At 38.4% G+C, this 26,878-nt stretch overlaps 5 protein-coding genes across 8 annotated transcripts; 3 read left to right on the top strand and 2 right to left on the bottom strand.

Moving 5' to 3' along the window:
• The first annotated feature begins 260 nt into the window (after positions 1–260).
• On the top strand, positions 261–2,964 carry LOC120010269 (protein SICKLE-like). 4 transcript variants are annotated; one of them, XM_038861017.1, is made up of 3 exons: positions 388–575; positions 1,651–1,860; positions 2,078–2,964. In XM_038861017.1, the coding sequence occupies exons 1-3, from the start codon at positions 534–536 to the stop codon at positions 2,723–2,725; spliced, it is 900 nt and encodes a 299-aa protein (XP_038716945.1). In that variant the 5' UTR covers positions 388–533; the 3' UTR covers positions 2,726–2,964. The 4 variants fall into 4 exon arrangements, with proteins under 4 accessions (XP_038716944.1, XP_038716943.1, XP_038716945.1 ...); XM_038861014.1 differs by having other exon boundaries at positions 1,651–1,965; XM_038861016.1 differs by lacking the exon at positions 1,651–1,860 and having other exon boundaries at positions 261–575; positions 2,073–2,964.
• Positions 2,965–3,484: 520 nt separating this feature from the next.
• LOC120010612 (VIN3-like protein 2) lies at positions 3,485–7,605 on the bottom strand. The gene is made up of 4 exons (XM_038861393.1): positions 7,389–7,605; positions 5,655–6,321; positions 4,629–4,948; positions 3,485–4,544 (listed from the first exon to the last, which is right to left on the bottom strand). Exons 1-4 carry the CDS (start codon positions 7,405–7,407, stop codon positions 3,697–3,699), a joined length of 1,854 nt encoding a protein of 617 aa, XP_038717321.1. The 5' UTR covers positions 7,408–7,605; the 3' UTR covers positions 3,485–3,696.
• A 1,047-nt stretch (positions 7,606–8,652) lies between these two features.
• Positions 8,653–10,875, top strand: LOC120010300 (40S ribosomal protein S5-like). The gene is made up of 5 exons (XM_038861063.1): positions 8,653–8,781; positions 8,860–8,960; positions 9,953–10,224; positions 10,359–10,562; positions 10,645–10,875. Exons 2-5 carry the CDS (start codon positions 8,862–8,864, stop codon positions 10,697–10,699), a joined length of 630 nt encoding a protein of 209 aa, XP_038716991.1. The 5' UTR covers positions 8,653–8,781; positions 8,860–8,861; the 3' UTR covers positions 10,700–10,875.
• Positions 10,876–11,494: 619 nt separating this feature from the next.
• On the top strand, positions 11,495–15,413 carry LOC120011568 (argininosuccinate lyase, chloroplastic). The gene is made up of 6 exons (XM_038862717.1): positions 11,495–11,851; positions 11,938–12,318; positions 12,814–12,962; positions 13,442–13,733; positions 13,941–14,105; positions 14,878–15,413. Exons 1-6 carry the CDS (start codon positions 11,540–11,542, stop codon positions 15,142–15,144), a joined length of 1,566 nt encoding a protein of 521 aa, XP_038718645.1. The 5' UTR covers positions 11,495–11,539; the 3' UTR covers positions 15,145–15,413.
• Positions 15,414–15,828: 415 nt separating this feature from the next.
• LOC120010825 (kinesin-like protein KIN-4C) lies at positions 15,829–26,781 on the bottom strand. Its single transcript, XM_038861709.1, has 28 exons — positions 26,630–26,781; positions 26,324–26,474; positions 26,031–26,177; positions 25,774–25,926; positions 25,430–25,683; positions 24,831–25,009; positions 24,444–24,568; positions 24,184–24,220; positions 23,993–24,084; positions 23,795–23,911; positions 23,610–23,723; positions 23,402–23,485; positions 23,106–23,313; positions 22,754–22,854; positions 22,068–22,166; positions 21,840–21,953; positions 21,656–21,772; positions 21,476–21,556; positions 20,362–20,433; positions 20,178–20,271; positions 20,049–20,080; positions 19,874–19,959; positions 19,076–19,147; positions 18,738–18,965; positions 18,259–18,403; positions 17,482–17,577; positions 16,788–17,333; positions 15,829–16,419 (listed from the first exon to the last, which is right to left on the bottom strand). Exons 2-28 carry the CDS (start codon positions 26,432–26,434, stop codon positions 16,093–16,095), a joined length of 3,831 nt encoding a protein of 1,276 aa, XP_038717637.1. The 5' UTR covers positions 26,435–26,474; positions 26,630–26,781; the 3' UTR covers positions 15,829–16,092.
• Between the last annotated feature and the right edge of the window lie 97 nt (positions 26,782–26,878).

Genomic DNA, 26,878 nt, shown 5'->3' with positions numbered 1-26,878 from the left:
CTCTTGTTGAAGTTTTGGGGTGGGGTATGATAATCATAACCAAAATGATATGTGTTCATAATTGTCCATAATCTAGGTGGCATGAAGGAAGTGCGGGGGACCATTTTATATGTAGTGCCTTCGTAATCATAAATAGAGGTATGACGGAGAAAGTGTGCTTGTAAGTCTCTCCTTAAAGTTTTGAGATGGGGTATTATAATCATAAATATAGGGTCAAAGTTAAGTTGAGTAAAATTGGAGTATAGGTAGAAAATAGTGGGGGTAGAATTGTTCGTGGATATCTTATTAGCTAGTGGGTTTAGGGCACATGGAAACATCTGCCCAGGAGCCAGTTTCTAGTCAAGTAGCAACTTATACGGGACCTGGGTTCCTCTCTAATCCCTTGATCGAAAACTCCCCTACAGCAATGATGGAGGAGTCTTCTAAAACTGCGAGGTTTGATTTTTACTCCGACCCTGTGGCAGCATTCTCCTCAAGCAAGAAGAGCATGACCGGTAACCTCATCGCTCAAGCTTACGCCGCGCCTCCAACTCATGGCGGATCTCCTGAAACGAGGTTTTCACCTTCAGCTCAAGGTATCACAATCTATTAAGTTGTGTGTTAAGGGTCTATATTTGTAGATTTCCTTACTAATTCATGGTTGCTGTTGATTTTGGCTGTATGCTATATTGTAACTATTTGGTGTTCACATGCCTTTTTTTTTTTCTTTTTTTTTGCGCCTATTTGCTTGATCAAGCTCAAAACTGATATTGGTTTATCCTATGGGAGGTATTGATTGTTCATATTAAGAAAAATATGGGCTTTGTACTGTTGGTAGAGCCTTAAGAGGTATGAGAATATAATTACTTAACAAACATTGAGAGGCAGACTTTTTTTTGTTAACGGAGAATGACACCATTCAAGCTTGCCCTTTGGACATTAGATATGAGTCTAAACTCCGGCAACGAGGCCTGCGTGCACAGAAGCTTGAGAGGCAGACTTGCCTCGCAAGGAATGGCTGATTGCATATAATGATATAACCAGCATTGTCTAACCAACTCAGAACTATTGTGATGCATTTTAGAAGTAGAGGCAGGCAGGCTTGCCCCCTCAAGGAATGGCTAATTGCACATAACCAGCATTACAAACCAACTCGTAGCTATTGTGATGCGTTTTAGATGTAGGGGCATTGTTTGTAATTTCTAGATCTAATATGAGGATTCGAAATTCATATTTTTAGGTGTTGTCATTAGCCCTTCATTATGGTAGTTATTTTTGTCTAGTCATTGTCAAAGTTATTAGTATCCTCTTACGAGTCCAATGTCTTTTTTTACATGGAAACTTTTGATAGCCAGTAGCGTTTTAACAATAATATAAACTCCCTGTAGTTTTGTCGCTGTAATTTTGCTTTCTGGCATCATATTGGCCACATAAACTTTATTTTTTTGTGCACAGATACATGAAGTCTAGACCTATTTGCATTCTCACTGCTATAATGCCTGAAGTGTTTATGATTGCTCCAAAATCAGTTGAAAAACAGCTCTATGTGCATTAGTTTAGTCATTACTCATTAGCGTTCATGAGTTTTTCTTTCATATGTTTGCCTTGATTTTTGATTCTATGATTTAATAGAATCAATAAATCCTGAAATCACTCCCCCTGCTCATCAAGTGCCGCAAAGCTATTATTCTCCTGATCAGAGACACCAAAGACCCGTTCACTACAGTGGCTTTGCTCCTCCTGCTCATCAAGTGCAGCAAAGCTATTATTCTCCTGATCAGAGACACCAATGACCCATTCACTACAGTGGCTTTGCTTCTCATAAAAACCCAGCAGGAATGGGCAGTCCATTTCCTACACATCATGGAACTACACCTAGAGGTTGGGATGGACCAGGCACATAGCTTTAACGTTGTTTGCATTTTCACTGCTATAGTACTTGAACTGCTATTACTCCAAAATCGGTCGAGAGACCGCTCTACGTGTGTGAGTTTAGTGTTGATGAGATTTTCTTTTATATGTTTGTCTTGATTATTGTCTGTCTGATTTAATAGGATCAATAAATCCTGAAATAAGTCCCTTTGCTCATCAAGTGCAGCCAAGCCATTATTCGCCTCATCAGAGACACCAAAGACCCGTTCACTACAGTGGCTTTACTCCTCACAGAAGCCCAGCAGGAATGGGCAGTCCGTTTCCTATGCTTCAGGGAACTACACCTGGAGGTTGGAACAGACCTGGGAGCATACCTAATTATGGTTTTCCATCTAATGCGGGAGCTGGCACACTAGCCCCTGGTTCTGATGCATATGGCCCTGGAGTCGTTCATGGGCAAAGCAGGGGTCATTGGCTTGGGACTAGTCCAAAGTTTACTTCAGGACATGGAGGTACACATATTTCAGGAAGAGGCATAGGATACTGGCATGGAAGCAGTATGAGCCCGGGTTCTGGACGGAGTGGTGGAAGAGGGCGAGGTTTCCATCCTCGTGGCTTACAACCTGATCGTACATTGGGGCCAGAACGATTTTACAACAAATCCATGGTTGAAGATCCATGGCAGCATTTGAAACCTGTTATATGGAAGAGTTTGGACACCCCTGGCTCTTCAAATTCGTGGCTTCCAAAATCTATCAGCATGAAAAAGGCGAGAGTTCCGGAAGCCCCCAACAAGACCAATTCTCAACGAAGCCTTGCAGAATACCTCGCTGCCTCATTCGATGAGGCTGTGAATGATGCAGCAGGGGTATAGGAGGTGCCACAACAGAGTGTACTATCCAGTATGGACCCATAGTGGACTTGGATCATATACCACCTTTAAGAAGTTGTGAATAACGTAATCATTTTTGTGATGATTTTTTGGCCAGAACCCCCAATGATATAACCCTGTTTTCACTTTACCTCCATGTGGTTTGTTCTCTATTGCTTTGCCATTGTTTTTTCTCCTCCATTAAAACTAAATAAAGTAAATCTAAGAGGAGAGGACGGATATGGGCTTTTGTTGGTGTTTCACCTCTTGGTCAAAGAAGCTTTGGTTGGATGATGTAGTAGATTGTGGTATCTAATTATAAATGCGAGAGGTCGCAAGTTCAACTCCCACGCCTAAGTTTCAGCGTTGTTTCTTTCCTTTGTGGTTGTTCTCCTTGTACAGGCTTCGGGCCAGTCTTGTATGAATTCTCGGTTACCCAAAAAAAAACACTACTACATCTTTTGTGCAAAACTGTTTTGAGCAAATTATCATTGTATCACATTCTGGTTTGTATGAAGGAGCAAGTTTTCAGTTCATCCACAGGCTGATATTCATCTTACATAAAAGTTAGGAAAGCCATTAAACTTTCAAAAGCTAGTCAGTCTGTCAGGAACCCTCCATTCCAACTGCAGACAATATCAATTTTCAAATGAGTAGGAAGAACAAGATATCAACACCCAATAACCACTATTTGTGGAATAAGCCGAATCCTCTTACATATATAACCATCAGCTTGGCCTGCTAAATTAGAAAATTGATCTGTTGATTCACACTTGGGGTTCTTCCATAACAATGCAATACCCAGTAATCAATGCAGCTTCCACTGCTGATAAAACATAAAGGAAATCCCAATGAAAGAAGTAAACCTTCAATCTTAACGACCTGACCAAGTAAACCTTGTTGTTACCCTAAAAATCCTATACGTCTAGAAAAAACCGAAATGATACAATGGATAGAAGTTCATTACTCAATATTTAATGCCAGAACCTAGTACAGAAACCAAGCTGCGGAACTGCTTTCTGCTCACAGTATATCTTGTCTGTAAAGGTATCAATGAGCTGGCCAGCCAAGCTTGGAGGGTCATCAATCAAAACATTCACAAAAACACTAACTACCTTTCTCTCTTGCATTGTAGCTTTCAGGCTGAACCAAGTGAGAAATTTTACTCTGAAATCCTCATCTATATGGCCCGCAATCTCTAGCGATTTGACCACTCTCACAGAGAACTCATAATCATTCTCCAGCTGCTTTCTACATCCCAATCCCGTTACTTCTTGCATTCCATTGGACTTGCATGGAGTAGATGGAGAAATTGATTGTGATATCATAGAAGGATTGCTTTCTGAGAGAGGAGGCGTTGAGTATAGCCTACCATTGTAATTCTTCTTGGTGACCTTTACAGATTGATGCCGTCCCTGGTGATCTCCGGAGGTTAATCTAATGACAGCGGAGTTGATTGATTGTATCTTAGGATGAGTCTCAGCATCTGCTATATTTTCTTCCCTTTCACGTTCACATAAAGCAGGCACACAAGTATCACTTGATGTGGGTGTGACCCATTTAGCTTCCCAAACCCCCACAATTCCGGTGCTACTAAATAGAGAAATCTTACAGAAATACTCAGTAGAAGGATCAAGATAGGTTATCCTAAATCTTTTTTGTGGTGTAAAGACAGTAAACGTAGGCTTTTGTGGATAAACTTTCTCATTAGACTTGCGATGCCACAGCTTGCAGGCATAGAAGTCCCTATGTTGATCAACCGTACAGTCCAGTACAAGGACTACTGAGGTTGGAGAGGATTCTTCAAATTTAATCTGGCAAGCTGCCGAAAACAAAATTAATGAAAAATATCAGCAAAGAAGAGAGGTTTTTTTCCTTGTACTTGAAGGGGGGAAAAAACACTTACTTGCGCTTTCTTTCCTTCCCGGGCTATTGGTGCAAGTGTCATCAAACATTGAGTCAAAAACTTCCACTGCAGAAGCGCACAACTTCTGAACCTCAGCACTGCAGGAAAGCCTGTTGACAATACCGCGTGGCATATTTGCACATATGAGATCCAGCGGCCCCACTTCATTCTTCAGCAATTGCAAGGCAGTTTCGAGGATACTCTGTACTTTCTTATATTGCTCAGTTCCTGTGAGAATCTTGTAAGCCAACAGCACTCTTAAACACAATACATCAACTCTTCTGGCCTCCATGGCAACTAACAATTGTTTTCTCCAGACTCTGCAGGCATTGTCATTCAATCAGTTATTCCTTCTTGATCTTGCACGCTCATAATATTTTCTAGTCAGTATTAATTTTTAACAATACCAACAATGCCCTGACTCAGTAGTTTGAGCTAGGCCTGGCTGCTAGTATAAAGTATTCATTTTTGGGTACCTAAACTTTCATAAAGTAGAACCACATGTAAATTACGTGAAAGTAAAAACGATTTTATATGAAACTTGTACCATATTTTAGTAAACCCAAAATTTCAGGGCTGAATGGGCCAAATTCCGATTGGTGTCTATCTAGCAATCAACATGATGTGGAGTGCGGACAGCCAACATTTGAAAAAAAAAGTACAGGCAATGAAAATCAATATTGTAAAATTTAAGGCAAAATACAAAGGAATGCCTATTTCATTCTCCTCCTACACAAGCACAAACCTGAGTATGCGCACGTCAGGAATATTATTGACACCTATATTTCACATGAGGTTCCATGAGACCCCCCCATGGGAGCACTATTGATACCATTCGCTTAACTCTGTATGAGGGTATGGGAGCATCTTGGCAAAGCTAGACATGAATTGTTTCCGTCTTACTCTGGTTATAAATTGTCTTTTTGGTTTAAAACTATATTTGTAAACCAGCATAACATAATGCTAAAAAGCTGTGACTGCACATGTAAATGTTCCTGGAAGTTAAGAAGGAGGACTTTTTCTTACCGCATCAGTCCATTAACTTTCCCACAAGAAACACAATAGAAATTGCCTTCCAACTTTTCATAGCAGCCGATCTTCATAATTCCAGCTCTTTCCTGCAAAGCACATATCAGATGGCATGTAATCCCACACGAGTCATTCTCACCAACATAGTCGGAACTGCATGTTAACCATAAACTGGGATCCTTGTTGTCGTCATACTGATGACAAATAAAACAAGAACATCTTTTGCAAAAAGCATCTTCTGTATGTAAAGTAGCTCTGCAAGCAGCGTTCTGACAGACTTTGGGCTTCATATGTTCTTCTTTATTATTATCTGGAAGAACATGATTAAGGTCTGTTGACAACAATTGTTGGAGTTCTATCCACCTTTCACTTCTCAATCCAGTTTGATTTTTCTCAGGAGAAGAGCCAAGAAAATGCTGGTTGTTGCTCCTCTTGGATTTCTGAGATACTAACTCAAGGAGGTGCTTTATCATTTGAGATTTATTCAACCCTGTGTACTTTCTCTCTTTACCCATCTCAGCACAGATGATCTCGAGAAGCTCCTTGCGAGTGAAAGAACTAAGAAACTTAGGAGCATCTTTTGACCATAGGGCAACTTGATGTACTAGTTTTCTTTTCTGTGTCAAACTAAGCTGACTACATTTTGCAGGGTCAAGTACATAGCCTGAAAACAATAGCAAATGAATTGGGTAGCAAGACATCAAGAGATCGGTATATTGGATATCATATCTCAATATAGAAGTCATTACATCACCATATGTCAGAAGCCTCGGGCATGATCTTTGTAGGTTTAGTTTTTTGAACGTTCATTTATTTATCAGTTAAATGGTTCAGAAACTCGTTAGAAAACTGCATTTAATTGTAACACATTAAGATTGATACCGTGCACATGTTATAAATTGCACACCAAGGTTAAACAAACAAGATATTGTTTAGGGTAAGATACTTGTTTTGAGCATTTACACAGATTACTAGGTCTGTGAAACATTATTACCTCCGAGTTCTTGCTATCTAAAGAGTAAAACTCCATAAACATCATGCAGCATTATCATCATTCACCACCACCATTTGCCACCACCATCATCATAGCTCAATTACAATATTACATCCCCACTGCTACAAGGTTAGCTCCACAGATTCTTTTGGGTCAATAAAATTTGTTTGGAATATCGATCCTGAAGTGTTCACTAATATTAATTTAGTCTTCATACTTCACACTTAGATGAGGAAAAAAAGAGTTGGTCAATTATTTAACAGACAAACTTAAACATTCCTGCATCAGTTAATCATAACTGAAGGGACACAAAACTGACTTTGAACAACTGAACATAAAATGGCACACTAATAACCTAGACAACGCTGATCCGGCAGTCCGTAAAATAAAAGAACAACCTAAAGGAGCAAATATTTTCAATTGGCAACGTCATTCCTTGGCATTATTACTTCCTAAGCCTCTCCTACAGAACTACCACAATCAGATGGTTCTTGGAGGAAGAACCCACAAATTATCAACCACTTCCCAACATACATTGTCAAAAACCAGCAAAAATCATGCGTTACAAACAGAATAAAAGTAGTTCAGGCCCAGAAAAACAAAAATCAGATGCAGAAACAGTTCTAAAATAACAAGGATTGTAAAGACAATACCAGAAAGGCAGATTAACCCGCCCCATTCCAAATGTACCACCAAAAACAAAGAGAAAACAAAAGGAAAAGACGGTAAGAACTAACCAGAGAACTCTGAAGCCATGCCTGATCTTCTCTCTGATTTACTCAGGCCTGATTATACCCAATAAAGAAGAAAACTTACTACAGCAATCAAATCACCATACATTGAAGGATAGAAAACATACAATGCTCGGAAGATTCAAGACGAAAAGTATAGAGCTTAAGAAAAAACGGAATGGGTTGTTGCCTGTTGGGGACTCATCCAGAGAGAGAGAGTAGAGCGAAGGAAACCATAAAAGGTAAGAGGCGAGGATTAGAGAAAGAGACAAAATAAATAGATAAATTGCCATAAATGACTATTGAGTAATGAGATATTTAATTTAATTTTTATTTTCATAAAATTATTTTTACTTTAAAATATTTCGTTTTTCAGACCACGCGCGCGATGCTTTCTCTTTAATTGTTTGTGCCTCTGGATACAGTCGAGGATTATGGTTTCTGTTTCCACTCTGGCTGTGATAGGGTGGGGACTGGGGACAAATTCTGTTTAAAGGGAATGATACGGTGCGGGAGCACTGATTTTCCAAGGGTAAACCCCTACCCACAACTGCCGTTGTACGAGGCATGTTGTGCAATACCTCATGTGATGTCCGATCTAAGTGGGTTGGGCCTGTCACAACTCTGGGTTGGGCTTATTGTTTTGCAGTATAGGCCAAACCTGTTCATTGTATGAAATCCATTAATTGGGCCCATTTAGAAAGGATGAGCGAAAAAATGGAAAGGACCAGTCCAACTATCACGTCTGGCGCTTTTTAAATGGGCTAGGTTAAAATAATTTATCATTTGGGTGGAATTTTAATTCTGAAATTATTTGATCCTTTTTATAAGAATATGATTGTTTTGTTAATCCAACGCTCTTTTTTTTTTAACTGATAACATGGATATCATACAAGTTTACTCTTTGAATATATATGTTCGAGTTATCATATTCGTACGCATATAAATTTCTCACCTATCAATATTGTAAATTGAGTCGAACCACGATCATATAGAATTCATTAAATATCAATGTGATATATTTAAGTGTTTCAATATGATTGAGTTGGTTAAGGCGAAGTGTTTGTCAAGTTTGTTTGTACCGTATTAATGAAGAATATATATTTTAATGATGAAAATTAATTTGAAAATGATATTCTAGCCAATGATGGATTTTTAAATTTATATAAATAATTATTTCCAATTAATTTGCAGAAACATTTTTAAATTTGGGGTCTAATTTATTAATTTCCGTTTTAAATAAATAAGTAAATAGTAACATTAAAAAGATGCCCCATATAAGTCTAGGGTTTTCATCTTTTCGCCAGAGCCTGTGGGAGAGCGTGCTGTTCTTAACCGCTTCCTTGTACTCCTTCCGCCGCCGCCGCCGCCGCCGCTCGCTTCTTTTTGACTCAAGCAGGTCAGCCTCGCTCGGTTTTCTCATCTATTTCTGTACCAGTTTAAATTTTCTGCTCACTTGTATAGTGTGTGACTATAGGTATGGCAGATGTCGTGGCACCAGCAGTGATCCAACCCGACCCGTCCCAGCCTCAGAACGATGTCAAGCTCTTCAACCGCTGGAGCTTCGAGGAAGTTCAGGTTGTTTTATATGAATACTCCGTCGATGAATTATAATGAACGATGATATATTTTTGATGGTCGTTTATGTGCTTTTTGTGCAGATATTTCCTCTGCAATTTTTTGCTTCTATTGGTTTTCCATGGTTTATTTATGATGCTTTTGTTAAGTGTTGAGAAAAATGAAGCTAGACTGTTTTGTTAGATTAAGATATGGGAATATAGATTAATACTGAATAGGAGAATTGGTTCCCCTAGAGAGAATATTTGTGGTCTTTGATCAAAATTTCGAGAGACTGTGTGAAATATCTGGATGTTATTGTATGAATTGCCATTTATCATTTATTGAGGCTGTATGCACCCTCCTGCCTCCTTGTAAGCTGGGTTCCTATTGAATTAAGTAATTTTCCTCTCAATTATTTGTTGGCTTTCTGTTTAGACTCGAGAGAGGATTGCGAACATCAGATCTAATGTCTTATAGTTATTGTTGGCTGTTTTTGCTCAAGGTACTAGCCAAGTTACTGAGTTTATGAGCTTTGGGATGTTTATGAATGTAGTAGCATTATGTTGGTTAGAAGAAAGGAACTGAGTCTACAAGATATTTATATAATAGCATTAAGTTGGTCGGAAGAAAGGTGCTGAGGTTACCATTTACCAGATATGTTTTAGAATTGAGATATTTATGATTGTTGTAGCATTCATTGTTTTGGTAGAATATTTTGAACTGTTAATGTGAAAGGACAAATTGCTGTCTAGGGGACAGGGTGGCAAACAGTTTTTTCTGGTTAGATGTCAAGACATTTGACATTGGTGTTCAGTTGTTCACAGATGGTGTTGTAATATTCTCTATCAGTTCTCATTAACAATCAGGAAGGTGGTATTATTGTTATACATGCGGTGGTTTTTTAATCCCCTACATGCTGTGAAAGTCTGGTCTGATTTATAATCTCTATTATTCACTTGTAGCTTCATGTAACATATATCTATTGAGTTGTATTAACTTGTCTGACATAGGTAAGTGACATTTCTTTGAGCGACTACATTGGAGTCCAACCAGCCAAGCATGCAACGTATGTCCCTCACACAGCTGGGAGGTACTCTGTCAAGCGCTTCAGGAAAGCCCAGTGCCCAATCGTAGAGAGGCTTACAAACTCACTGATGATGCACGGCAGAAATAATGGGAAGAAACTCATGGCTGTTAGAATTGTGATGCATGCAATGGAGATCATTAATCTGTTGACTGATTTGAACCCTATTCAAGTTATTGTTGATGCTGTAGTCAACAGGTAATGGTATGGTGTAAGAATATATTTATGCTGGTTCATAATTTTTGCTTGGTTTAGGAGGGATTTATGTGTTTGCACTCTCATTATGGGCCTGATTCTTATGTTTTATTTTGCTATCTGTTATGTTACTACAGTGGGCCTCGTGAAGATGCTACACGAATTGGATCTGCTGGTGTTGTCAGGCGTCAGGCTGTGGATATTTCTCCTCTGCGTCGTGTAAACCAGGCCATCTATCTACTTACAACTGGTGCTCGTGAATCTGCATTCAGAAACATCAAGACTATTGCTGAATGCCTGGCTGATGAGCTTATCAACGCGGCAAAGGGTTCTTCAAACAGGTAACTACAGCTTTACTATAACTCTGTAACTTTATGTGTTTTTCAAATGTTGTGCTTACCATCTGAAACTTTCTTTACACAGTTATGCCATCAAGAAGAAGGACGAGATTGAGAGGGTTGCCAAGGCTAATCGTTGAGAAATCTTCTACGAGATGATTTCACAAGAGAATTTTCTTCCCATCATTCATCAATCTTTGTTAGTTTGGTCGTTTCTTTTACCTTGAACATGTTATTTATGATGGATTTGTTGTTTATGCTGAAATTTTGGTACGGTTTATAAACTTCTTAAGGTTACCTCTTTATTTCAATGGATGCTAAAAACTCCCTCCAATAACAAGCTCTATGGTCTTACCCTGTAGCTTATAGTTGAACTACTCTATATATTCAGGTAAAAAAATTAGTGTTTCTTTCTCATAATCAGGATGTGGTGATGCGCATATTGATATGATGGGCTTGTAATGAATAAGATGGGCCTGTTGCATCCTTGCTCCGTCATGATAGGCCCATTTTGATTTCCGATATCATCATAAGCTCGGGCCTGAGTAATAGGCTTAGAATTGTATACTCTCTGTGGTATAGCCCATTATTTAATTCAGCTATTATCATGATGAGCTCAGGCCAGAGTGATGGGCTTCTAATTGTTCATAAACTGGGGCCTAATTAATGGGCTCAGATTCTTCGTCATTACTCTTAGTCTCTAAGAGAAGAAGCCCACATAAGAATCCAGGACCAAACATTGGGCCATCACTGCCCAGACTCATACTTGGTCAAGGACTTAAAAGTTAAAACCAAAACAGGGACCGTGATTTTAAGACATGGGCTTTTAATTTCGGTGTCATTTTAAGTTTGGGCCAGTCCAATAGGCTAAGCCCATTATAATTTCCACTCGTGTGTCGAAGCGGCAAGCACAAAACCCTGAAGAACCATAGGGAGAGAGAGAGAGCCACAGTTCCCTCTGTGTTTTCGGCCGTCTGCGCATGGAGTCGCTCTCGCTTTCCTCCAGTTCACCATTTCCGTTCTTCTCTTCGTTCTCCTCGAGCCAGACAACGACAAAAACGCGAACCTCTCTCGCATTCACGCACAGATCGATTTTTACTCCCAGAGCCACCATGGACTTGTCTTCTCAAAACGATGCTAAGCCCAAGGAGGCAAAGCTCTGGGGTGGAAGATTCGAGAAAGGCGTGACCGATGTTGTTGAGAAGTTCACCGAGTCCATATCATTCGATAAAGCTCTCTACAAGCATGACATCATGGGTAGCAAGGCCCACGCTTCTATGCTAGCCAAACAAGTATGAGTTTTGGTCTTTAGAATCGTTTTTGAGCTTCAGTTCTAGTGAGCGAACTAAGAGAGTTACTGAATTTGTGTGTTTTTTAGGGCTTGATCAGCGAGTGTGATCGGGACAGAATCCTGCAAGGTCTCGATGAAATTGAGAGACGCATTGAGTCCGGTTTGTTCGAGTGGAGGATGGACAGAGAGGACGTGCATATGAACATTGAAGCTGCGCTTACTGAGATGATTGGTGAGCCTGCAAAGAAACTTCACACGGCACGGAGCCGAAATGATCAAGTTTTGACAGATTTTCGCCTATGGTGCCGAGATGCTATTGATCGCATTGTTCCATGCATCAAAAGTCTGCAGGTGGCCTTGGTGAATCTGGCTCTGGACAACGAGGGGCTTATTGTTCCTGGTTACACGCATCTTCAGAGAGCACAACCGGTTCTGTTGCCGCATCTTCTATTAGCTTTTGTTGAGCAGGTATTGTTTGATAATTTAAGCTTATGTTTAGCAGATATTGTTTGATAATTTTGTTCTTGTTTGTTCTTATGTTTACCGCCTCTGATCATCAGAAACATATTTCAATTAATTATTTGTAAAAAGTGAAACTTGTGTCAATCAGTGGAACCAAAGAGCAAGATAGGACACAAAAAATAACTGGATGTGAACATGGTACTAGAAATCTATTTGTTGACAGCATCTTATGGTGAAGAAGTGGCTACATAGGCCTTCAGTTATCAACTTGTCAATGAGTGTCATATATTTTGTTTTTGATTCGCACGTCTTCTTCAATAATCTGTTTCTTCTATGAATTTTTGTGGCTCTTTTGGCGAATCTATTTGATTATGGATCATGATTGTGAACATTGCTTTCAATTTTTTTAGCTTTGAAACTTGTGCTCCACTGCTCCTGGCTAGTAGTATCATTGTTGTCTCATGAATTTTTTAACTCTAGCAATAATGTTGTCTTGCATAGCTTGAACGTGATGCTGGACGTCTACTCGATTGCAGAGCAAGGCTGAATTTTTGCCCCCTAGGTGCATGTGCACTGGCCGGCACTGGTCTTCCCATTGACAGGTTTATGACTTCTGATGCTTTAGGATTCACTGCTCCCATGAGAAATAGGTATGTGCTAAACAGTCTCTAGTAATTTTTCTCTTTGGGTTATTAAAAATGACAATATTAGTCATGACTTCAACATCCATAGAACTTATGGCCCCACTTTCCCTAGGAAGTTTGTTCAAGATTTTGTGGTTTGTCCAAAACTAGCCATTTTGGTTTCTAGATAACATATGTGGACTTTGATGATTCCTCCATTCACTGCTTCTTCTTGCTTTATCATATTTGAAGTGATAGTGATGTATACCGACATATTTATATGCTGATGTTGGCGCATTGGCCTTGTTAGAAGTTTATGAAAAGTTATAGAAATTTATGATATTGATTTGAAGCTATAATTTTGACGTGAGATTCATTAATTGGAGCTTGTGTCGTATTTTCTTTTGTGTTCTATAGCAATTCTCATGTCGAGTGGTCTGTATTTTCCAAATGCTTCAATCTGTGGCACTTTAGAATAGCTCTTCACATTTCATTATTTTGGGTAGTATTGATGCAGTGTCCGATCGGGATTTTGTCTTGGAGTTTCTTTCTGCTAATTCTATTATAGCCATCCATCTTTCTCGGCTTGGTGAAGAATGGGTATTGTGGGCTTCTGAGGAGTTTGGATTTATCACACCAAGTGACTCTGTTTCAACTGGAAGTAGCATAATGCCTCAGAAGAAAAATCCAGATCCGATGGAACTTGTTCGAGGAAAGTCTGCTAGAGTTATAGGCGACCTGGTCACCCTTTTAACGCTGTGCAAAGGACTTCCTCTTGCTTATAATCGGGATTTGCAGGTGAACAAATGTACATATGTATCTTGGTATTGTGTGGTTAGATATCCAGTATTGCGTAGAGGTGGTAATACCTTTTCCAGGCTTTATGCTCTTGAATTTGAGAACGCTGACCTTTTTGTTGATATCTATGGATGCATACTTATCTGATGCATTTATAAATAATTGTAGAACTTTTTAGCTTGATTTAATGCCCTTTTCATGAGACAGGAGGACAAGGAGCCTGTATTTGACAGTGTTAAGACTATCATAGGGATGCTTGAAGTTTCAGCAGAGTTTGCACAGAACATCAGCTTTAACCTGGAGAAAATTCAAAAATCTTTGCCTGCTGGCCATCTTGATGCGACAACACTTGCTGATTATCTCGTAAAGAAGGCAAGTAACTTTTGTTATAAGCCGTCCTTTTAACCTTCAATAAAAGCATACATGTCTTCCGATGGCATTAGTTTCCAACACAAGTAGAAGTGCGTCATTATAATAGACCCTTAATGAGTTATAGATCGATACTGCTTGATAGTTCATGCAGTCACTAATGTTGACAGCCTGTAATGCGTTATGAGATTCTTAAGTAACAATCATTAATATCAGTGATGGCTAAATCCCAGCCCAGGGCATACTCTGTCCGGAATTACTATCCCTTATTTTCGAAGAGCTTTCTTTTCTTTGTGGGCAGTTGGCATCAATATTACATTGTTTGTCTGTTGGAAGAAGAACCTTTTAAAGGAGAACATCTTAACGTAAGTCTAATGAGAGAAAGGACTTGAGATTCAAGACAATAACAGGTAACATAATCATCTTCAAGCCCAAAAGTCAGCAATGAAGCCAATCAAGCCATTATAGAAATTAGAAAGTAGAATTGCTCAGAGAAAACGTAATTTGTCACTACATGGATACAGCCTTGACTATTCTTGTTTGGATGCTTGCACATATCATGTGTTCCAATAAAAACATCAAGTGATATGGCGTGATTGGTGTCAGCTTTTCAATTGTACCATAAATCTTATTCAGCATTTGCTGGATTTTCTTCAATATTATTTCAGGACGGCAGTGGTCCATTGTTTGCTTCACCTATTTTTCAACCTTATCTCATTTGCTCACTTCTCTATAAATGCCTGTTGACCTCTTTTTTCTCTCCTCATTTCTTCAGGGAATGCCTTTCAGAACTTCACATGATGTGGTTGGAAGGTCTGTTGCCTTGTGTGTGTACAAAAACTGTCAGCTTCAAGATTTGAGTCTTGAAGATATGCGAAGTATAGATCCAGTATTTGACGAGGATGTGTACGATTATCTTGGAGCAGAAAACTCAGTTAAGAAATTCTGCTCATATGGTTCCACAGGATCAACTTGTGTTGCTACTCAACTTGATTACTGGGCAACTAAACTTGAAGTTGACAGAAATACACCTCGCCCATGAATGTTGCTGTGAGTTTGAGATGGAGTGCTTTTGCTTGCTTGAGCCTGCAATCCTTCATCGAGAGGACTTCTAGATTGCCTGTAACCGGAATCATACAGCGAGACATTAATGCCTAAAGCCTAAAGGGATCAAAGTAAGACAAAAGGTATTTGAGAGGAATTGTATGCTTTACTAAAAATTCCAATACTTTCGATAGATTAATTTATGTGCTTAAGTGTTTGTTCTTGTAATTGAAAATTTTCTCAAGCATCTAGTTTTGATTAAGACTATTGGGCTCGCAATGGTTGGGAAGTGCAGGGGAGGGTTGGGTTAGGGATGGTTCCAATAGAAAAATAACCTAATTCTATGTTATGGCAGCCAGGAGCTGCATCCAATAAATGAAGATAGAACCTAGAAGTCCCAAATGAGTGGCTCTATTGATCAGCAATGTATTAGCTATCTTGCTTTAATTTCACTTGGTTTTTGGAAATTTATTATAAAATCATAGATTCAGGTTAAATTTCTTTGAACATGATATATATAAATATTCTATCATGTAATATGCAGGATCACATTAATTTAATCTCAATGCATAGATCGAACAATAGATTCAGAAAAGTGATTTTAAGGACTGATTTTTTTTTCCCCTTTCAGTCTTAATGTAAAAAATACTAAACTCTAAACATATAATATGGTTCAGTCCTTGGAAGAACAATCTATAAAATTTTCAGAATGCCTATTCTGCTGCAACCATAGCCACCAATCTGGAAAATCTTCAAATCCAGTTCCATATTCTCTTCATAGACAAAAAAGAATACATAATCAAGGCTCTAAATCAATGTTAGATCCCACTTTCAGACATCTTTCAAACAACATAATAAATGGTGAGCGTGGTAAGAATTAGTTTCATCCTCTTACAAAGTCCATCAACCAATATGATTTCCCCAGGAGGGGAAGGAATGAGAAAAGCTACCGGCCATGGTTCTCTTTCTCCTCTGATGTTTTCGGTGGTCGAGCAGGACTTCTTGAATCAAGGACGCCATTGTCCTTGTTTCTTAATTCATCTGGTTTATCAGCATTCCTCTCCCTCAAAAGGTTGCCACTATTTGATGCTGCTGATCGCATAGCCCTTGGCAACTTAAGGGGAATGTTGGCTTCATTTGTACTATTATCTGCATTCTGGGGTGGTGCTTCCACATTTTCTGGCTGTGAAGATGGAGGAGCAACTGGAACAAGTTGAATCACTGATTTTCGCCATTTCTTCCGCTGGTTAGGCTTTGATGCATTGGACTTGGCCTGCCACAAACGGAATTTTCAGTCCACTCAAAAGTTAAAAAAATAGATAACATTGAGAAGAAAAACATGGATGGCACGACTGTAGCCATCTACAGAATCCTTAGAGGAGAAATCCGTCCTCTCTCTATTATTAAACCATATGACTGAAGATAGTGAAAACTACATTACTCAACAGAAAATACGAGCTCTGGTTTCTGCTCAAAATTTCTCTTTTGATTTAAAATCGTGGTGTAAGGTGTATTCCACCTTTTCCCAATTTGTAATAAGTAATTGAGCGCGAGAGCCAAAATGTAGAAGTGTTTAACAAATAGAAAGCTAAATTCACATAAAATATAACTTGTCACAGCTTAGGCATGAATGAAACATACCGCCATATTCCCAATATCAGACAGAGGTTTCCTTCTTTCCACTTGCTCACTGTTTGTGCCATCAGGTTTCTCAACCAGTGCACTCTGAAGCAACATCGCTCCCTGAGAAGCAAGACTCTGAGTCCTCTCTGTTTCACCCGTTCCTGGAACTTCCGCATTCTCTAATTGTCGCGATTCTTCAGCCTCAGCAGAAGCTCCTCTGTTAGAGCATATGGTGTCTACACAACCACATGAGATCACACAAGTACCACCAGCAGCTCTGCAGTCACATTTTTTTGTCTCGCATAATGAAGTTTTACTGCATGTGCAACATATTCCAGTTGCAGCTTCCCCCGCAACAACATTGACTCCACCACTCGAAGAATCTTGATTCAAATTTTCACCATCGTTGATATCTCCAACAATTGAACGGCCTCTTGTTCTTGAAACACTTTTCCTGCCCCGTTTTCTTGACCGCACCAAGTCTTCATCTGCTGCATCCGTATCTGAATGTTCTGATTCAGATGTATCCATATCCTCTAACCAAATCATGGAGTTCCGGTTATCCTATTCATAAAATACATTTAGCTAGTGTATCTAACAGCTTGTTGCAAATGAAAAAGGCAATGAAGTAATCCATATTTATAAGCATTTTATAGCCCTTGCAAATGAAAAGCCGGTGATTCGAGAGGAATTTAAAAGGAACCAAATTAACCTGCTTGCGCAAGTCATATTTGTGTCCTCCATTGTTCATGTCAGAACTCGAGAAGCCTGCTTCATTTTTCATGGGATGCTTTCGCCATGCTGAATTCTGTTGAGAAAGAACAGAGGATATTAAAACAGTCAGTTAATTAAAAGAAAAACTTCTCCAGAGAAACACATATAGCATACCAACTTTCCATAGTTGCCAAGGATTCCAGAAAGAAAAAAAGAAGTTGAATACATGTTATCTAAGTTCACAAACTGCTAATATCAAAGTGCCAACTTTGACACTGGCCTATTCTGATCCAAAAGAATCAAATATCAAAGTCAAAATACCAATTAGTAACACAGCAAAAGTAATTTAGAAATAAATTCAAGGTCAGGCCATAGACTACAAGGTTGACGTTAAACTAAAAAACCAGGTATGAGCTATCCACTTGATTATGATATGGGAAAACATGGTGATATTTCTACATTTTATAAAAATGCAAGAAAATCTGAAAAATAGACCGCTCTCACAAGAAAATGTATTTGGTAGTCCAGTAGTCCCTCTTCCTCCTTTTACTTGACAGCTTTATTTTCTTTGAGGGGAAGAGAAGGATCAAGTCTCCAAAACTATGTTTTATCATGCCAAATTCAATCATACCAGAGGGCCGGACAATCAGATACAGCATACTAGAATTCTGTGTTCTAGACAGGCCACAATTATTTCCATCTTCATCAAAGATTATTCATTGATTGTAGGCTATGTTTGTCTTTTGGTTAATATGCTGACAGCCAATTCACTAACCTTTGATTTCACTTGATGAATAAGTTCCCCCTTCTGCATCTCTAGATGTCTAGCTAAATTACTGACTTTGACCACCTTTTCCTTGAGATCTCTTATTTCCGAATCCTTTTCCCGGCAGTCAACTTCTTTATCTCGTAAGAGGCACCTAGAAAAGAGCATGGAAAAAAATCAGTCAAATTCCTAACAAAAAAGCAAAAGTACATTTAAACAAACACTGAAAAGCATAATCTCAGGTACCTGTAAGATGATTTAACACCACCACCAACAATCTATACATTTATTTATGCATAGTTTTTTGTAAAAATAATTGCGTTTTCACATGCTAATTACAAAATCATGCAATTTTTTGGACATGTAATTGGTATTGTTGCGCAGCTTCAGCTATAATACAAGGTTTCTAGGCTTTCTAGCAATTACAAGAGAACTTCTGATTTCACAAAAAAAAAAAAAACAAGAAGAGAGAGTGAGGAACTTCTTACCTGGAAGACGATGCTAAATTGAACAGAAACTTCATCAGATTTTTTGCGTCAGCAAGAGACCGAATTTGGTTCCAACGTCCTCTTCCACTAAATACACGCTCGTGTTCTTCTGCTTCTGACAACTGTGATGCCATAGAAACCAGGGTGCTGGAAGAAGTGGCAAGCATATTCTCTAGTGCGAAGATTCTTGAGTTCCTTGCACCAGGAGACATTGAATCAGGACCGTCACTGCATTGAAAAACCATTCTTAAATTAATTCAATTTTCTCTTAGCTTAGAATTGTTAGGCAAAAATTAAAGAATGCAGTCTAGAGAACATAATAAAAGAAACAATTTCACCTTAAATTGCTTCTCCTAAGCATTTCTGCCTCTTCCTTCAACCTTGCAATCTCCATTGCCATTCTTGACCTCCTGAAGTGTCGAGAAATATAACAAATAAACTTACAGAAATTTGAACAGCGCAAGCCTCTCAAAAAATTCTATTGTGAGAACATACAGATAAGCATAAAAAACAGTCAAGAGTAAAATTGTTGAATATAAGTCAGTTCTTGATGCGGATGGGAAGAAGAAATAATAGAGTTGAAGGATTTTCAGAGTTATCGTTCCACACTTCCACCCCAAAGGACACTATTCTGCAGCATAAGGAAAACTCGGGAGGAGTTCTTCTCCAAAGGGGACTGAGACTAGGGACTGAAGATGCACATATATCTAGCCCTTACTGAAGTGGGTGTTGAATGCCGATTCAGTAGTTCTGAGTTCAAAACGAAGACTCACTTGAAGCCAAATTAATAGAAACAAAGGTTTATCATTTTAAACACAGTAATTATCTTTTTCAATTATTCGTAATTTGGTATGAAGTATAGGTAGATGTTTTTCAAGTCACCCTACATTTTCCATTACGATAATGAGACTACCTACCAAGCAAGCAAGAAAATATCTATCAATTTTTATGTTACAAAATACTGCTCAAGTGAGAAGAGGAACACATGCCCAACTATGGTGGTTATTTTTGCTTCCTCTAATTTCAGGTGGAGAGTATGCAGACCTTCTCAAGCCACTCTACATTCCTCCCAAAACCTAACAAACAAGAAAAAGAATTTAGCTATAAAAAAAGAGAGGTTAATAAACTGGACATACTCTTCCATTTGGCGTTCATATTCAGAACGCACTTCATGTACCCTTACTGTGACTTCAAGCTCATGCTCAATGGCCTGCATCAGAGCCTTCACATATAAAACAATCAGTCTGGATTGTAGAAAAACATTAGCGTGCCCCTCGAAAAAATTTAGCAGTGACTCAAAATAACTTATACCTGAATTCCGGGGCCATGGCCATTTCCAGCACCTGAATATATTAACGAAAAAGAGTTGAATGATAAGCACACAACATGTGGAGAGTTGCAAAAAAAGACGTTAATGTATAAAGGAGTGAACTTCCTAACTGGATGTTTCACGTGAGGAAGCCTTTCGAGATTCTAAAAGCTCCTTTAGCCTTTTAGTTACCATATTAGCTTCTTCTGTCTTCCTTTGCACAACCTAACACAATTAACAGAGAATTAAGTAGAAGGGAGCTCAACTGATATCTATAAAAAAAGAGAATATGCCAGTCAATGTTAACCAATTTACCATTTTTTGCCTCTGATTCAGAGCTAAAAGCTTGTGCATCTCATACTCATTCCTCCTTCCTTCTTTCTTAAGCTGCAAATTGGAAAAAAAATGATCAAAGGGAATCAGCATTTTGAGATTATGAAAACGTAGGTAAAACAAGCAATAGAATTTTCATATTCATGATGCTCAACATTTCAGAATGTTGAATTTCAGCAGCATGACAATTTTTACAAACAGAATATGGTGACCACCTTTAGAGAGGAAAAAAAAAGGGGAGAGAAGAGAATATATAGGAATATATGCATGAAACAATAAGTGTGGGTCATGGGCCTCATGGCTCAATGGTAGAGTTGTTTCGTTGCAAACCTAGGGGTACAGTTGAAATATTTGAGGATTCTACCACTACAGGTTTGTTGTGCACTGTGTATGTATGTATATATGACAGTGACAATAGTGCTGAAAGAATTAGGGATTATCACCACATAAAGGGAAAAAAAGAAAAAGATAAACGACTCCCATGCACAAAGATCCCACGGTGGGCGGGGTTGGGGACATGTTGGATAATGCAAAACTTACCCTCACATAATATGTGAGGAAGCTGTTTCCAAGAATTGAACATATGACCTCTAGGTTGCACTCTTGCAACTTTGCCACTTGCCTACATATTCACCTGTATTATCACCACATAACAAGGCACAAAAATTTACATGGTGCAAGTGAGCAACTTGTCAATCTATAGAAGATCCTAATGATGCACATGAATTTTATTCATAGTCTCGAAAAGAAAATATCACTTTTAATCATATTATCACCAAGTACAGATTATACGTTTATATAGCCTTTTCTTCCTACATAGCATATATGTGGAAAGCAGTTGAAAGGATAGAGGATTATTACCAAGTAAGAAAGAATAATAAAGTTCACAGAGAAGAAAACAATGTCAGTTCATTCCACGGCATTGCAAACATTAAAAGTCAAATCACAACCCACAATTTTCAAGCTAGCCATGATAAAAACGAAGTTGCATGAAATTCAAGACAACATGTGAATGATTCATGAGAAGTAGCAAATGGTAAAAATCAACCAGGAAAAAATCATAGACAATGGAAGAACATTTTTGTTTTTGAATTACCTGAAGAACCTCTTTCTCTCTTGATGCCTTCCATAGCCTAAACTGCTCAGACTCTTGCTTGATCTTATGTTGAAGTTGAACCTAAAAGATACGCACTCTTATTGGTAACAGTGACATAGACATTTTGTTATAACGAAATAAAAGTTGTGATGAAACAATTTTCGGCTAAACGAAGGAAACCTTTTGAGACTTAATTCTCTGGACCTCATCTTGTAATCGTCTTGCTGCCTCATCACTCTTCTGCTTTTGTCTCAAGAGTTGAGCTTGGGCATCTTGTTTCTTCTTCAACTCAGAAACCTGCAAAGCAGATGATGAATCTGAGACACAGTCCCACAAATGAAGGAGAAAGAAATTCAAAACACACCTGTGCCTCAAGGACATTCAACTTTTGAAGATAAGTGTCCTTCAATTTTTGTGCACCATCATCGGAGGCGGACGGAATATTGGCCAGATTGTGTCTAAGTTCCTCGATCTCTTTCTGCCAATCCAAAACAAAGGTAAGGATTGATATATTAGCATAAACTTATACCTATTTAATGGCTTCACTCTGGTTACACTATGTAAGTGTGATATATAGCACTAAGCCTCTTACCTGCAGAGCTCTCTTTTGTAGTTCTAATTCGTGAACTTTCTTTTCGTAATGTTGTTTCAGAACCGAGGTATCAGCACTTGTATAACACTTCATTTCCGCCTTCAAAAACAATGTAGTGTACAACAAGTCACCAAGACACTCAAGACAGAGCGTATGAAAATCCAGAACCTAGGCACTCAGAGTGAAATGTCCACTGTACTCAAAGCATAATATCTGCCGCCAAAGACATATGCAACCCTTTCTGTTTGCATTCCTTGGAAAATTAAAACTTTTAAATTCAAGAAATTGATTTTGAGAAATGTTTTTGAAAAAGGCATGCATGAGTTGAAGTCCTGAGACAATTTTCATTCGAATCCTGCTATGGGCTCCTTTAATGTGGAAGGAATTGACATTAGGATGTCAACAAAAGGTTATTGAAATATAGAAATTCTCATGGTATGTATGAATCATAATAGGTAAGCAACTCTCATGCACAAGACTCCAACTGTGAGTGGGGTTGGGGACAGGCAGAATTTACTAGACCTTACCCCCACATAATATGTGAAGAGGATGTTTCCATGTTTTGAACCTATGATTTCTAGGTTGCACCCCAACAACTCTACCAAAAAATATATCTTAATACAATATAAATTGGTCTAGGTATCAAAGATACAAGTGGCAATGAAAAAAATCTACGCAACATTTACCTCCTTTTGTTCTAGTTTGCGGTCCAACTCTTTGAGCTCCCTATCCAATTTTTCTTGAAGAGAAGAATGCTTGAGCTCCTTTTCATCATCGTCAGCGTCATCTGCATAACTTAAAATAGTGTAATTTGGAAACATATATCTCCTTAAAAGCAAAATGGTGTAAAATCACAATCATGATTTTTGGAGAAATCGACCAGAGTCGAACAAAACATAATTTCTCTAACCAACGAAATTTGTAGGACCCCCATTCTCATGAAAATAACCAAAATTTCAGAACAAATATTTAATTCAACAACTGCTTGAGACATAAAAGATATTATATGAAAGATTCAGATATTTAAAAGCATCTCACCTGAGACATCCACAGCAATGGTATCACAATCAGAGGACAGCTCATTTAGACATGGAAATAATTCATTTGTAGAGTGCAACTTGCTGTCATCTGATTCAACACAATTAACATATCGACTGCGTTTTGAGTTGCAATGGTTTTTCACCAGTGACAACTCCCCTTCTAGCTCCTGAATTTTTGACACATAAGCCTTCACCAGATCATAATCCTAAAAGGCATTTAACGGCTGTTGTCAGTGATGAATTATTCACTAGAAAAAAGTGTTCCTAAGGGAGTAAAAATACAGTCACTCTAACCTGATCAGAATTAGAGTCAATCTCATCCCACGATTTACCCTTACGAGCACCTTCAAGTTTCAGTATAAGTTTGTCTTTATCAACCTGAATTCAACAAAAATGAGATCAAATGGATGGCTTTGACTGGTGTCTTAAAGACGAAAAGACTGGGAATAAATCACCAGCTTGAAGAAAAAATGATTTTCTAACAAAAGAAAGGAAGAAAAACCTGAGAATCAATAGCACGTTGTGTTAGAATCTCACAAGTGACTCGCCGTTCTTGAAGCTCTCGCTGTAGTTCTGCACTGCTCGCTTCAAGTAGACATATTTTGTGCTTGAGAATCTGAAAACCAAAAGCAAATGTTATTTAGGCAACGCAATAACCACTCTTTGCATGAACCAGTAATAGCATACCTGAAGTTCGTCAAATGGTGAACTTGCATCACCACGATAAAATAGAAGCTCGGCCTGCAACTGCTCAATTTGGGCTCGCATTCTTTGCATCTGAGCTGCCATGGGATCGCGATTGATCTGATATCAAGAGAAAATTTTAAAATAATCAAAATGAGAAATACATCATTCAAAGAGGACATATAGCTATAGTTAACTTACAATTGCTTTGTTTTGAATATTACGGGCACGGTTGGCATATTTCAAAGTATTCAGTGTCTCCTCGGCATTTGTATCAGCAGGACTAACACAAGCTACGGTCAAATAAGGAGTATTAAAACAAAATATCAAGGATTCTGAAAAGAAATACCTACATTCAAAGAAGAATGGTCAAGCATATATAAACAACATACCAATCATCACCGTTTTGCTATTCCCTCCAAGTGAATCCTAGGAAATTTTGCATTAATCAGTCACGAGAAAACTATTAATTTAACTGAGAAAAGCATGTTAAACACTACAAACTCTGCTAAATCAGTACTTGTCTTCTCTCTATACTTAACAATTCCAAATTTTACATGTTGGTTTAAAACAAAGTTGTTGAAAAGTAATACAGGTAATGAGAAAAAAAAAAGCTAGAAAAATAATGCTGGAAAATAATTAAATTTATTACCTGTAACAATCGTGTCAGCTTGCTATCACGGTATGGAACATGCCCTCCTTCTTTCCTCTTCTTTTCATCTCCTAAGGCACTTATCACATTGCCAAGAGCCAATAAACCCTTGTTGATATGAATGCCTACATCATAAAAGCCACAAATTTTAAGCATAAATATAATGGCACCCTAACTAGATTACCAAACAACAAAGGCTGACAATGTCACTTACAAATTTTTGTTTTAACAATAAATATTCTATGATGCTATGAATAAAAATAGTGCAACTAAGAGAAACTGTTAACACTGGAACAATAAACTAAAGATGTAATATTGCTACAACCGATCATGAGAACAGAGTTCTTGAACCCAGAAATTTCCTTCAACATGAAGATTACATCATACCTTCTTTCAAGCGCATTCCAACAGCGCATGTCCGTTTTGCACGTTCAGAACCAGCAAGATCCACCAAATGCAGTTTTGCACATAAGATGTCATCTCCAACATCATCAATATCTTCTCCACTTGTGCTGCAAGCAATTTTCTTTTGCTCCATAGTAATTGTGAATATAGCATGTGAGCGGCTGAAAATCAATGTTGTGAGAATCGCACAAAATTAATAAGAACGTAGAGTACAAGTGTATTATGAGGAAATGCAAGCCAAATGGGAAGGTCAACAGAAAGCATTAATTATACAATGCAAACAAATGTAGAACATAATAAGTATTGTTTAGAGCCTCTAAAGGTCTGATTAGGCACAGTGACATAATGAAGCATTTAGGCAAATAGAATACCCAAATAGCATCCCTGATATATATCATTGGTAAAAAATAGTAAACAATTATTTTTAGACTCCCATGTCATTTTTCTAGTAAGCGTAAGCTTAAAAGCAAATTTATATCCATTCCATACAAAGGTCTAATTTACCAGGCACTACTTAAACGTTAAAAACTGCATAGAAGATCCAGAAAGCGATGCAAAAGATAGGGGGGAAAAAAGGGCACCTTGATTGGCTATTCATGTTGGTGCTTCCAGTTGCGCGAGATAAAGAACCACGTGACAAGTATGAACCCATCTCTTCTTTCGTCCTGACTTCCGCTTCAGTCACACCAGCAAGTGTGATTCCTCCATTTACCGTTTCTCTAATTTGTATAGGAACTCTAGCGGGCCCAGCAGGCTTGGAAACGGATGTGCCTTCCCCTTTCATTTGAATTGCAGAATTTGGGTCAAGCAAGTCGAAAACTTCTTCCTTGAAAATCTGTCACATAGACATCACCTCTTAGATGATACACGGACCATTTGATGACTAAAAAGCAATAGCAATAACTGAATGAAACCATTTCACTACCTCTATAAATGATATTCTAATCAAATACTCAGTCGAGTCTTTCATTTTCTCAACTCTTTTGAATATGCTTTCCATAACTTTTGGTATGATTCCTCCATTGCTTCCTTCCCCGTTGTAATTGGTCCCCATCGTATATGTTTTCCCCGAACCAGTCTTTGAATTGAATTCACACAAACACAAAAAGAAAGACGGTCAACATATATTGCATTACATGAAAATTAAACTAACACATCATAGATAAGTGCAACTATCAAAACCTGGCCATAGGCAAGAACTGTGGCATTGTAGCCATGAAAAATTGCATCCACAAGTGGAGCCACACATTCATCATATACGGTAGAAGATGGAGATCCCTTACTACCATACACGTAATCATAAGTGAACGAATGCGACCCAATTTGTACCTGTTTTTTATTACGCAAATAAAGCACGACCAAACGATAATCCAACGTATTAATATCCAGATGAAAATTATACACATTGCCGCCTGATTGAATCGAAGCATATCAATTTTGCAAACTAAAAGACAACGGGAGATTAAAATCCCTACCTGCGGCTCACCAGGAATCACAGTTATACAGTCAGTGCAGCCAAGGAGAAGCTCCGGGGTAATCAGAGGTCGAATATTTACAGCAACTCGCACACATTCAGGGGTATCCATCTCCCCTTTGGAATGATTCGTTTAGAACGAATCCCAAACCCTGACGCAACAAAATAACAAAAAATTTCGGAACGTTCGTTCCCATCAATAACAAACAACAATTCAACTGAACCCAAAAAAAAAAAGAAAAAGATCTGTGAGCTGCTCAGATTCCTGATCTGAAAACATAAACAAAGTAGAAGATAATCCGGTTACCTATGGAGATTGGAGATGGACGAAGGAGAGGGAGCGAGAGAGAGAGAAGGGCGGTGTTTGTTGTGTTAATTTGAACGGTGGGAGACAACGGAACACTGAGTGCGTTTTGAATGAAAGAAGGAAAGGATTTTGGGATTTTATTGGATCGGATTGGAGAAAAGGCAGTGAGGTCCGGATTCAAATGTTAGAGGCCGTTGGGTCACGTGCGTTGCATGTGATTCTTGTATTTAGTAGAACGACAAATACGGG

This window comes from Tripterygium wilfordii, chromosome 12 (assembly GCF_013401445.1).
Source record: "Tripterygium wilfordii isolate XIE 37 chromosome 12, ASM1340144v1, whole genome shotgun sequence".
Taxonomy (NCBI): domain Eukaryota; kingdom Viridiplantae; phylum Streptophyta; class Magnoliopsida; order Celastrales; family Celastraceae; genus Tripterygium; species Tripterygium wilfordii.
Note: the sequence above shows the minus strand (reverse complement) of the source record. Positions and strands in the feature narration are given on the sequence as shown.